The sequence below is a fragment of the Gobio gobio genome, assembly GCF_949357685.1.
Source record: "Gobio gobio genome assembly, chromosome: 15".
Classification (NCBI taxonomy): domain Eukaryota; kingdom Metazoa; phylum Chordata; class Actinopteri; order Cypriniformes; family Gobionidae; genus Gobio; species Gobio gobio.
Genome location: NC_137108.1, coordinates 18,762,231 through 18,774,676, shown reverse-complemented (window position 1 = coordinate 18,774,676; position 12,446 = coordinate 18,762,231). Strand labels below are relative to the sequence as shown.

At 36.8% G+C, this 12,446-nt stretch overlaps 1 protein-coding gene across 1 annotated transcript in view; it reads right to left on the bottom strand.

Moving 5' to 3' along the window:
• Nucleotides 1–12,446, bottom strand: part of clcn1b (chloride channel, voltage-sensitive 1b) — a 62,515-nt gene that overhangs the window by 28,682 nt on the left and 21,387 nt on the right. The window contains exons 4-11 of the mRNA XM_079837479.1: nt 9,537–9,665; nt 8,907–9,040; nt 7,752–7,829; nt 6,619–6,697; nt 1,562–1,687; nt 984–1,068; nt 275–376; nt 73–157 (exon numbers count right to left, since the gene is read on the bottom strand). Of these exons, the coding sequence (XP_079693605.1) occupies nt 73–157; nt 275–376; nt 984–1,068; nt 1,562–1,687; nt 6,619–6,697; nt 7,752–7,829; nt 8,907–9,040; nt 9,537–9,665 (818 nt within the window). The remainder of the gene's footprint in view (nt 1–72; nt 158–274; nt 377–983; nt 1,069–1,561; nt 1,688–6,618; nt 6,698–7,751; nt 7,830–8,906; nt 9,041–9,536; nt 9,666–12,446) is intronic.

The following is a 12,446-nucleotide window of genomic DNA, read 5'->3' as shown; positions in this document are numbered from 1 at the left end:
AAAGACTTGCAAACAAAGGAAACTTTAAATAACACTGCTCTATGGGCGTCTATTTAAAAAGTAAATACACACCTCTCCAGCCATGAACTGTCCGAACCCCGGAGGAAATGTGATGGAGGCTATAATTAGTGTCACGGCACCAGGGTAAATCAACCGGCTAGAGCAAACAAACACAAACAGATGTAATTAACTACCACTGTGATGCTAATGTAATGATGTTTTGAAGTTATACAGTTTATTTAAAAGGAGTATTCATGTGTAATTGGTGACTTGCTGTTTTGTGAGAAAGCGCGTAAGAGCCGTCGGTCTCCTCATGATCAGAACAACTTGTCTGTTCAGATACACAAAGAATGCCCCAAGAAACCCACATGATATCCTACACAAACACACACACACACACACACACACACACACACACACACACACACACACACACACACACACACACACACACACACACACACACACACACACACACACACACACACACACACACACACACACACACACACACACACACACACACACACACATTTAGAAAGATATCAGCAAGGGAACAAAAATGCCAACATTTATTTGAAGTTTTATAAAAATCATTTTGGTAACATCTCATTTTAGGTTTAAATTCTCACTGTTAAATAGTTGCTTATTAGCATGCATATTACTAGGATATTGGCTGTTTATTAGTACTTATGAAGTACATATTAATGCCTTATTCTGCATGAATTCATTCTACATCCATTAATCCTACCCAATACCTAAACTTAAACGCTACAAAAACTACCTTACTAACTATTAATAAGCATTAAATTAGGAGTTTATTGAGACAAAAGTCGTAGTTATTAGTGAATGTGTTCCCCATACTAAAGTGTTACCATCATTTTCTATCAATGCTGCATTTATGGTAAAGGGCTTTTTATGGGTGCAAGTACTCATATATGATATATACACAAACATGCATGCATATACACAAACCCACACACCCGATTATTGCAAACGCTGGCAGTTCCTGCAGGTCAAAAGGGAAGTCCATCCGGAAATTTGTACGAAACAGTGCTGTTATCGTGACTGTGGTGGGGAAAAAAAAGTTTAAGTCATATTTATTCAAGCAAAATCACACAAGCAAATGCGCGGATCAGTGCCGATATTCAAAACAACACTAAGATTAAATTTGTGATATTGCTTTTATACATAAAATAGTTAAATAATGAGTCATTTACATGAAAACCATTCCAAACGGATAAAACTTGGTGTCTTCAAGCAACACACAATAGTGGTATTTCATTGATGAATGAAACACCCAATTATACCCAAGTGAATGATTCAGTGACTCATCTACTGGTGTAACCCGCAAAAATCTCTACCACTAATACACAATAGTGCTGCTGATTGTATATCAGCACTTTTATAACACTCATCAGCTTATCAAAATTGAGGACCGGAACAAATTGTTGTATAATGTATTTCATCTATAGAGATCAGTAAGCAGTGGACAGCTTGACATATACCATGAAATTAATTCATTGTTCATTTATCATATCTGCTTGTGTGTGTGTCTCACCAGAATCTTTGTTCCACACTGACAGCACTCGGAATATGAAGGCACTAAATGTGGCAGCGAAATATCCTCTCCAGTAATTCCTCACTGCAAAATATGTTGACGTGACCTCAATACTGAACAACACACCTGAGAGACAGAGAGAGCAAAAATAAACATACAGTAGATAAAAAAATTAAACAACAGCAGAGAAAGCTATTTAGAGAGAGAATAAAAGGGTGCAAGAGAGGTGAAAGGTAATAATTCATAAATATGTAATAACTAATAATGAATCAATAAATAATAAATAATTTGATTGTTAATAAGCAATCATTTAAAAATACAAGCCCCGAAGGCACAGGAAGCAAAGTATTTTAAGCACAGCAAGTACATCAAAGTGTATTACACTAAACAGTCAAAGGCTCTACAATGGCCAAAAACCCACAAAACACTACTAGGATTTTGTGTATAAATGCACTGCATTTATTTTAAGCATTGTCTGGAACAGCAGCAACTTTTGCACAATTTCTAGCCACAGTACCTCTTGCAGTCTGGGCATGTTCAACACGGGATTTGAACCCATGACCTGAACAGTTCGGGGCTTGCCACTTATCAAAGTGCGGCACAGAGGACACACGTTTGCCATATTACCAAAGGGAGGTTTCGAGGCAAAAATGAGCACACAAACTAATCAGTTAGCATGTTAAACGGTTAGCATGCTAAGCTAAGTTAGTCTATAATGTAGATTATGGCCACATTATACCAACGAATACTAACAAATTAGCATGCTAAGCTATCTAGGAAGGTATTTCTCAAGAACGATGGTGATATCAAATATCAAAAATACTTTCAGTCATTTCTTTTTTTTCAATTACTTCAATATGGAGGACAGTTATAAGCTTCAAAAATTATAAGCATTTTATATAATAAAAAATAAAAAAACTAATCTCTGGAACACTGGGTGGCGCTGTGTTCAAACTCAAGTACCTTCAGGACATGCTGTCAATGATCCCTAGCTAATTTTGTGCCAATATGTCAAATTGTTTCAAATATATTGCAATTTATGACAAATTTCAAAAATGTTGGACCGATGGTGTGTCCGACCCTTGCAAAACAGGGAATCCATAGACATCATTATCTGACAAACTGTTCAAAAGTGAGGAGCAAGAATAACAGTTTTTCAGATCTCATGACCAGTAGGTGGCGCTGTTCCCAAATTTGACATGGACCCTCAGAACATAGTTCCGATGAAGTGGACCAAGTTTCATTTCAATTGATTTGAAAAGTTTTCAAAGTTTTGCCGAGATACAGCTTCTGAACCAATTGTGGTTCAACATCATTAAGTTTGCAACATTGTAACTTTTGAACAAAGATTAATAAAACAGATTCTGTTCAGCCATTTCTGTGCGGCTCGGTCCAAACATTACCCGAGCCAATTTTCATAAAAAGTGGACAAAATTGGGAGAATATTAAAAATATATATAATGACTGTTTTCAAACAATTTACCCCCAAATTCCCAGTATCTGTCATTGGTCAATCAAACAGATAGTCCCTACTCCAAACTCTCTCCATTGGTTGAGACAGCACTGCTGTTTCAGGCTGGTCAAGATGCACAAACAAACCACTACAGCAATAGGCTTTAGTCAGGTTAGACACCATTTTAAACGGATGAAAACAAGGCTGTGAGGGAGAGAAAAATCATCTTTTGGAAAGATGTTTCTTCAGTTGAACAATCGTTATGTTACAACAGTACAATACATTGAACACACTTCTATCTCACACATTTCAGTTGGATTTTTTATTCTTGTCAAAAATTTAAAATGGCGCTACCCGGGCTAAGGTCTAAGCAACACATTCGGGTTTGGGAACTAAATATTAATTGTTTTTAACAATAACTTAAAATCCTTTAAAGGTCCCATGGCATGAATTTTTATTTTGTTTTATAATGTTTCCTGAGGTGTACTTATATTGTTTAGTATGGTTTTTACATAAAAAAATGTAATAATTTAGAAATAAAAAGCATTTTTTTCTATACTGATGTTAGCCCTCTGGCTTGAATGCTCTGTTTCAAGGGGCGTGTCTGATGTGAGACTTCAGTGAAAACGCCCACCGTTGTGATTGGCTGACATCTTTGCATTTGAAATGAGTATTATATTATGTGGCGGAGGGGGCGTGGTTTAGCGAGGTCTGCAAAGTTGTCAGAGAGAGAGAGACATGTGGACCAGAGAGACCTTAGAGCTGGAGAAAGATAGCTGAGAAAGTTTTATTGTACCGAGTTGTTGAGAGCGCCGTGAGCGCGAGTTTATTTTGTTTGTATCTGAGAGTTCTGAATAAACACGAGTCCCAGTCACGCCGACCCTGTCTTCTTCCTCCTTATTCTACAAACTTTGGAACCCTCTCGAATACTTTTACAATTTTTTTTTACATTTCACCTGTCGAGATGAACGAATCGTGAAAGTGTTGATCATAGCATTATTTTTAGATATTTTCCCACCACATGAAAGGCTGCAGTGATGAGCATTGAGTAGACAGGCAGTCTGTTGATGGCGTGAATGCAGTGATCTCGTCATTGCAACGCGTTTTCACTCACAAAATGCTTTCACCACAACTAACAGCAAACACGACATCGACATGAATACAGTAAGAGCTTTGTTGTGCAGCATTACAGCGTCATTCATTATACCGGCAGTTTGGACAAGTGTGCAGACACACTCGCGACGTGTGATTGACAGCTCCGAACATTATAAAGAGAGTGTTCTTTGATCGCTTTCTTTAGTTTAATCACAATTTAAATAACAGATTTGTTTCAAGCTACTAAGAGAAAGGATGTGAAGTTGATCGTTTTAGTCACTGGCTTGATTCACTGATGCACTACGCTTAAGACAGCCAGCGGCGGGACTGACAGTATTAAACGATTTAGAAAGAAAGTCTGTGTGAACTTGAATATTTAGCTACACATCAGAAATCACTGATCACAGATCAGGCATTAAAGCTACACTGTGTGATATTTTCCCCCATCTAGCGGTGAAAAGGTATATGACCATCCAGAGAATTTTAGTTTCTTTTCCTCTCAATTCCGATTTCGTTTTAACTCCTACGGTGGCCGATTTAGTCCAAGATTAACATGGCTTCCAGTTCGACCTCGTCCACATTCGACACCGTGCCATCGAGTGTTAAAACACGAAAGGCAAAGCTTGAATTTATGGGTATGTCCCTCTTTGGCTAATGTACTTCCAAGATGGAGGGGCAACATGGCGACCCGCATTTGAACCCCTCACCCGTATGTATTTTCAATGGCATATTATAAACTTACGAGAATACTTTATTACTTGTAAGAAGTAAATATACATTAATGAGCACATATATTTTTGAAAGAACGAAGTGTTTTTAGCTAAGAATAAACTAAAAAAGTTACACAGTGTAGCTTTAATGAACACTGTTACTCACTGTTTGTGGCGGTGCTGTCGAATCCATATGGTAAAAGTCTGTTTGTAAAGCCTGTGCTGACGTCGCGACTGATAAACGGAATCCATTTTCTCCAAATTCTCTGGGCGGGCAAAGCAGAGGAAGGGGAGGTAACCTTTTCTCGTATGACGGCATACAGGGAAGATTCCAGATTGGCTCGTCTGAGCTTTCATTTTCTCAAAAGCAGAGCAGGAGAACATGAACTCAGTTTACACCTATCAAAATTTCTAGCCACTTGGGGACCAAATACAGGCTAGGGGAACTCATATTAATGTTCAAAAAAACTCATAAAATTATAATTTCATGCCATGGGACCTTTAAAGAAAGACCTTCTGTGAGCTATGAGTTTGTTAATTGATGGTATTTGCTTCTGTTGAAGCCATCAGTCTGCATTATGTAAACTTTTTTTAAATAATAATGTTTACCAGTGGGATTTCTGGTGAAAAACAACATGAATTTGCCCATGAATTTGCAAAGAAATCTCCACCTACCAGAGAACTACAACAAACAAATTGCACCAAATGAACTCTTTAACGCCAGTCCACTCCTATGAAGCACCACAAATGATGTACTATAATGCCTAACTGCATATTTTGCAATAAATGTAAAATATATTGTGTCCATATATATAACCAACATCTTTAAATCACTAGTTTTATCTTTAAGTTATGATACTGAAAGTATCATACCTTAAAGCCAACTCCCCAGTTTAAAATATACATTTTTGTTTTGTTTCCACCGGTCTGGATTTTCTTCCACCTGCCAGGATTTGAAATCGGTAGAATCGTTTCTTCTACACACTCAGCATGCGTATGCAAATCAAGGAGCTTTGCTCATGTCTGTTGATTAATTACAAGAGAAAAGGCCATCCAAAAAATTTTTGTGGACAAAATGTTCACTTGCTGCCTAATATATCCCACCCACTAACAGGTGCCGTGATGAAGAGATAATTAGTGTTATTCGCTTCACCTGTGTTATCACTCGTAATGTTATGCCTGATCAGTGTATATACATGTGTGTGTGCGTGTGGTTACGTGAATACATGGCAGTGGCCGTTTACATTTCTCGAAGATGTAAAGCCCCTTGAAATGCAGTCTTCTAGACATAGAGTGTAAAAATGAGGATGGAAAAATATTTTTTTACAAATATTTGACATTTTTTGGTGCTAAAAACATTGCTAACATCATAAGCTATTAAAGCTAACCTCCAGAAACATAATATAAAGACCTGAAAATGCATTTAATGACCCCTTTAAGCTTAGTATTTAACATCATCATCATCATCATCAAAAATTAAATAAAATAACACCACCTCAAGATCATAATGAGAATTTTTTTGGAGAGTTATGCAAGCTCAAAAGGAATTTTGATTCACACATTTACACTTTTAGAAATCCACATGCACTCTCTAAAAGAACTTAAAATGTTTTAGCTCTTTATCATGCTCTACTCTGAGTACATTCACTGTTTATAAAACATACACAGCATATGAATTTATAACACACGGGTGCTTTTAACTGTGAAGAATTGATGAAGTTAATTATTTAGCAGGCATCAAGCTGAAAGAGAAGGAAGAGGAACTGAAATCAACAGGGACAGAAAGAAGAGATTTTTACCTCCAAGGGGAGTCCCAAAACAGCAGCCCACCCCAACAGCACATCCTACTGTCAGTATGTCTGTGTAACCATAGGGGTTCTACTGACACCAAGACAGAAGAGAGAGAGAGAGAAAGAGAGAGGGAGTTTGAGGTGAAAGCAAAAAGGAGAACAAGGGTGTTAGAGGGAAGGGAGATGAAGGGATGTAAAGAGGAGAATAGATTTGGAATGTCAGCGGGTACATTGCGTGGGAGGGAGAGAGAAGTAAAGATGAAAGAGAAATAAGAAGGAAGAGTACAGTCGAATGGAAGGAGAAATAAGGAGAATGATGGATAAAGAGAAGCAAAGGAAAAACAAAAGAATTAAGTGAATAAACAATTTTGTGGATTTGTTCAATGCGGCAACGGAAGGCAAACCAAAGCTTTACACACATACCGACTACGCACAAACACACTAAACAAAAGAAAGGAGATGAGAGAGGAATGAACATTATGTTTTGAACTCTGATGTAGAGTGCATATACATGGTACAACGCAGTGCATGCTGGGTAAAAAAGTGGGCGTCACTTGCCTCCCACTGGGGCGGCGAAACAGGTGGCCACTCCCACCGCACAGGCACACACCAGCAGATCCTGAACATGGGCACTATTCTGGGTGATTTGGGTGGGGTTAAAATAACAGCATCAGGACACACCACATTCAAGACACGTGCCAAAAAATACCATCACTATTATTACAGACAGACAAAAATAATTGTGTTAGGGGAGAGACAAAGACACAGGGATAAGATGAGGAAACAGGGAATGAGAGCAGAGAAATATGCAATTAGTATGTCTCTGGAATGTATTTAAATTCATAAACATTAGACACACACACAGATTGTTATATTAAACTAAGTATATCATTCAAAAGCCGTTCTTAACTGTTGATCAGAGACCGGTTTTGGCATCTGTCTAGTCATAAAATAACCTGTGATGGCTGTGGTGTGGAGTGGGAATTTATATGCCAATGCGAAGTAACTTGATCCTAGATCAGCAATCAAGGTCAGCAGCTTCTGAAGAGTAACTCACATCCCACACACACACACACACACACACACACACACACACTCACTCACTCACACAGACAAACAAGCTCACAGGGGCTGATTTTTACCTCATACACACCGGTGAAGATGGACATGACCCTGCTCAGCACTGCCGCACATATACTGGCAATATGCACAAAAGGACCCTGAGGATTTAATGGAGGTTATTAATCAATAAAACTGCAGCCGATGAATAATGCACTGTATCTATGAAGAGAATTTATGTAACACAATTCATTTATCTGAATTCAACAAAGAGCTGCAATTAGTGATGCAACCAGTTGGCAAGATATCTGAACTAATGAATGAAGAGAAGAAAGAGAGAATGAATGGATGGATGCACAGACAGACAGACAGACAGACATTAGATAGATAGATAGATAGATAGATAGATAGATAGATAGATAGATAGATAGATAGATAGATAGATAGATAGATAGATAGATAGATAGATAGATAGATAGATAGATAGATAGATAGATAGATAGATAGATAGATAGATAGATAGATAGATAGATAGATAGATAGATAGATAGATAGATAGATAGATAGATAGATAGATAGATAGATAGATAGATAGATAGATAGATAGGTGGATGGATAGATGATAGACAGACAGACAGATAGATAGGTGGATGGATAGATGATAGACAGACAGACAGATGGACGGATGGATGGATATAGATAGATAGATGGATAGACAGACAGACGGATGGATGGATAGATAGACAGACAGACAGATGGACGAATGGATGGATATAGATAGATAGATGGATAGACAGACAGACGGATGGACATAGATAGATAGATGGATAGACAGACAGACGTATGGATGGATATAGATAGATAGATGGAAAGAGAGACAGGCGGATGGATGGATATAGATAGATAGATAGATAGATAGATAGATAGATAGATAGATAGATAGATAGATAGATAGATAGATAGATAGATAGATAGATAGATAGATAGATAGATAGATAGATAGATAGATAGATAGATAGATAGATAGATAGATAGATAGATAGATAGATAGATAGATAGATAGATAGATAGATAGATAGATAGATAGATAGATAGATAGAAAAAATCTTCATTAAGTTTATCTTTGTTACAGTAAAAACAGTTCATTAACTTAAACATCTACAAAACATGTGCATATTTCAATTATATGTTATGCATTTATATATAAAAATAAAATAAAAGAAGTAGAAGAGGTCCACCTCTTTTCCGATGGGCATTCCACTGCCCAGCCCAGCCGTAAGACCAATGACTTTAGCCACAAATGCTTTGAGCGTCAGATACTCCTTTAACACCACACCTCTGAGGATGGTCTTGAGTTCAGGGATCCCAGAGCCTGAGGGACAGATCAAAGATTTTAAAGAGAGCGAGAGGGAACGACGAGCATGAAATTAATCTATAAAAAAAACACAATCATAATTTTACACAGAGTGTAGATCCTGTCACAGTGATTATTAAAGATGAAAAAAGATTGCCGTGCCTCCTCTAGCCTGATGCCGGGCACATGAGAAAGCTATCAAAACAATTGTGGCGTGGAGAGGTGACAGAAAGCAAGAGGAAATGAGACCATGATGATCACATTTTGGAAAGAGGGTAGAAGGATTTGATGTATTGTGGGTGGTTGAGGTGGATTGAGGACAAAAACTAGACAGAGATTGAATAAAAAGTATAATAGTCAAGAACAGATAACAGAACAGAGAAAGAAGGCCTGATGGATTTGAGACACTGTGAACAGAGAACCAAAATAGAAGTGTACAAGGATAAAGCACAGACACAAAAAGAAAGAACAGGGAAATAAAAGCAGGAATGAAAGGGCGATGAGATGTACACACCTATAGCTTGTGGAGCGACCAGATGGCAGAAGAGGGATGCAAACACGATGAGGATGATGGGATATGAGACCCAGGCCAGATACTGCAGAGCCACATTCCCTTTCAGCTCTCCGTACATCCACTTATATGCTGTCAGAGAGAGGAAAAAGAGAGAGGTAGAAGAAAAGTTCTATATTGTTAGTAATATTTTAAGATGAATGCTTATTGGACTGAAGCGCTTAGGTTTACTTGATCATCCATACATCCATTTAAGAAGAAATCATGTTAAATATCAGTATCAAATATGACCCCCCCCCCCCCCCCCCATAAAAGCTACATAGCTTTAATCATAAAACGAAGCATTTAAATATCATCTTACCAAGACATGTTATTGGGAGATATAGAGTGACAAATGATATTTATATGCATTTTATATAAATAGTCTGCTATACCAGCAACTACTCCAATTTCATACAGTACTTTTGCTGTTTGGGCCTCTGAATAAAATTTGTTTGTTGTGAGTTGTTTATTTCCCCTCCATATTCTCCTATATCATACTATTTCAGCCATAAAAGCATGGTGTATCAAATATGATACTCAACAAAAACACATATGCAAACTTTCTTTTTAGATTTTGTCTAAAGGTTCAATAAACTGTTCCATCTAAAAAAAAATGTTGGACTATTATACCAACTATTCCAGAAATGTAGACTATTATTTCATATGTCAGGCCTTATAAGGTTAATTCTTTCATTTCCTTCAAACATATGGTAACATTTGATGCCTATAAATATAGGTATATGTAATGGGGTATTCATAATGTAATATATAATACAAATTGTCATCTAAGATATTTTTTTCATCAACACTTGCAACATACAGTATTATAAGACATGATAACATATGACAAAAAATTTAAGTGGGTTTGATTCAATTTAATGGATTGTACTTCATTCGGTATTTTTTTTTTTTTTTTTACACCTTTAGTGTATTTATATTTTAATGCATACTGTAATAATGAATATAATGTTGAACTTGTATAACTAATTCAGATTTTTTTTTTTAATTCCTGATTATTCAGAGCATCCCACAATTATGTGTATTACAGGCACTGTGAATTGCGAACAGTACCTTTATTACTTCATTTTGGCATGACAATTGCCAAAATAATTATTTTTAAGAGGTGGAACTCTGTCTCTGTTCCCAGTACCAGTAATTGGCTCTCTGAGGTGGTGTCCTCCCTTAAGCTCCAACGAAAAGTTGTTCTTAGAATTAACGGTCTTGTTAAATTGGAGATGTCCAAACCAGGGCCCTTTGGGCCAAAGTTGGCCAATCATGACCTTTGATTTGGACCGCTATGCCATATCACAAGATGATGCAGGTATCAAAATGCATAGCGTTACTCGCCTCACTTTTATATTTTGGTTTTTGGACCTTTGGTTTTGTTTCCAAAGCACCAGCACATAACAACACTTGTGCTGTAAATGTTCTTAAAGGGACAGTTCACCCAAAAATGAAAATTAGCCCATGATTTACTCACCCTCATGCCTTCAGACGAATACAATCTGAGTTTTATTTAAAAAAATGTCCTGGCTAATTCAAGCATTATAATGACAGTAAATGACAGCCATCCAAAAGTGCATCCATCCATTATAAAAGTAATCCACACAGCAAAGTGATGCATTTGTGTAAGAAAATTATTCATATTTAACACGTTATAAAGTAAAATATCTAGCTTCCGGAAGACCGCCTTCCGTATTCACTTTATAGTATATATTATTTCACTTTATAAAGTTTTAAATATGGATATTTTTCTTTAAAGAAATCATTGATTCACTTCAGAAGGCCTTTATCAACCCCCTGGATTACTTTTATAATATGGGCTGCAAACGGGTGAAGGGTAAAAAAAGGTGAGAACATTGCGTGGATAGAGAAAACATTCTCCAAGGTTTATATATATATACTTTTCATGTTCATTTCTAGACACTATTAAGTATCTTTGCATCTGGTAAAAGGTAAGAGGTAAAAGGTTTTTGTGTTTTATGCAGGGCAAAACATACCTTTATAAAACACAAAAAAGGATTCAATAGATGTGGGAGCTGAATACATAAACAAAACAAAAACAAGAAGACAACAACCAGAACAAATTTATGTTGGAAATCATCTTAGCTTCTTTATTAACACTCAAAACTGAAAACTGAAGATCCCACTGGTTACAAATGCATCAATATGGGATACTTTTTTATTTATTTTTTATTACCTTGTAATGTCACTCTTCACAAAACGAGAAAAAATTCACCTTGATCTCAAAAAGGTGAATTCTCACCTAAAGGCATCTATGTATAATAAATGCCGTTTACTTCCATTATAATGCTTAGCCAGGACATTTTTTTATATAACTCTGATTGCATTCATCTGAAAGAAGAACGTCATATACACCTAAAATGGCTTGAAAATTATGGGATAATTTACATTTTTTGGTGAACTATCCCTTTAAGAATGCAGGAGTCCATTTCTGCTGAAGGTAAGTACAAACGAGATATACATTCTCTCTGCTTAAAGTGCGTCAGTCACATTTGTTAGGAAAGTGAGTGAGCCTAGACAAACAGAGTTTTATTGAATACATTATCAATAGCGGTTCACTTCCGCATTTTAGTATGATTGCATTCATATCAGCAGCGAACCATATCAGAGTTCACATGAGCACACATTTTAGGCAGACTTGGGTACATAGGGCTGGGCAATATACTGGTAGACACCATTAACCAGTAGAAATGTGTTAACCTGTCGAGATTTTGCACTATCGTCAATGCTGTGCCGCGAAGTCACGAAAGCTTATAATTTGCATGTGTTTTTAAGCATTGCGGATTAAAAACAGGAGATTTTAAACCGTTTTCAGGTAGGTCTATTCCATTTGTGTCTGTTTCCTTT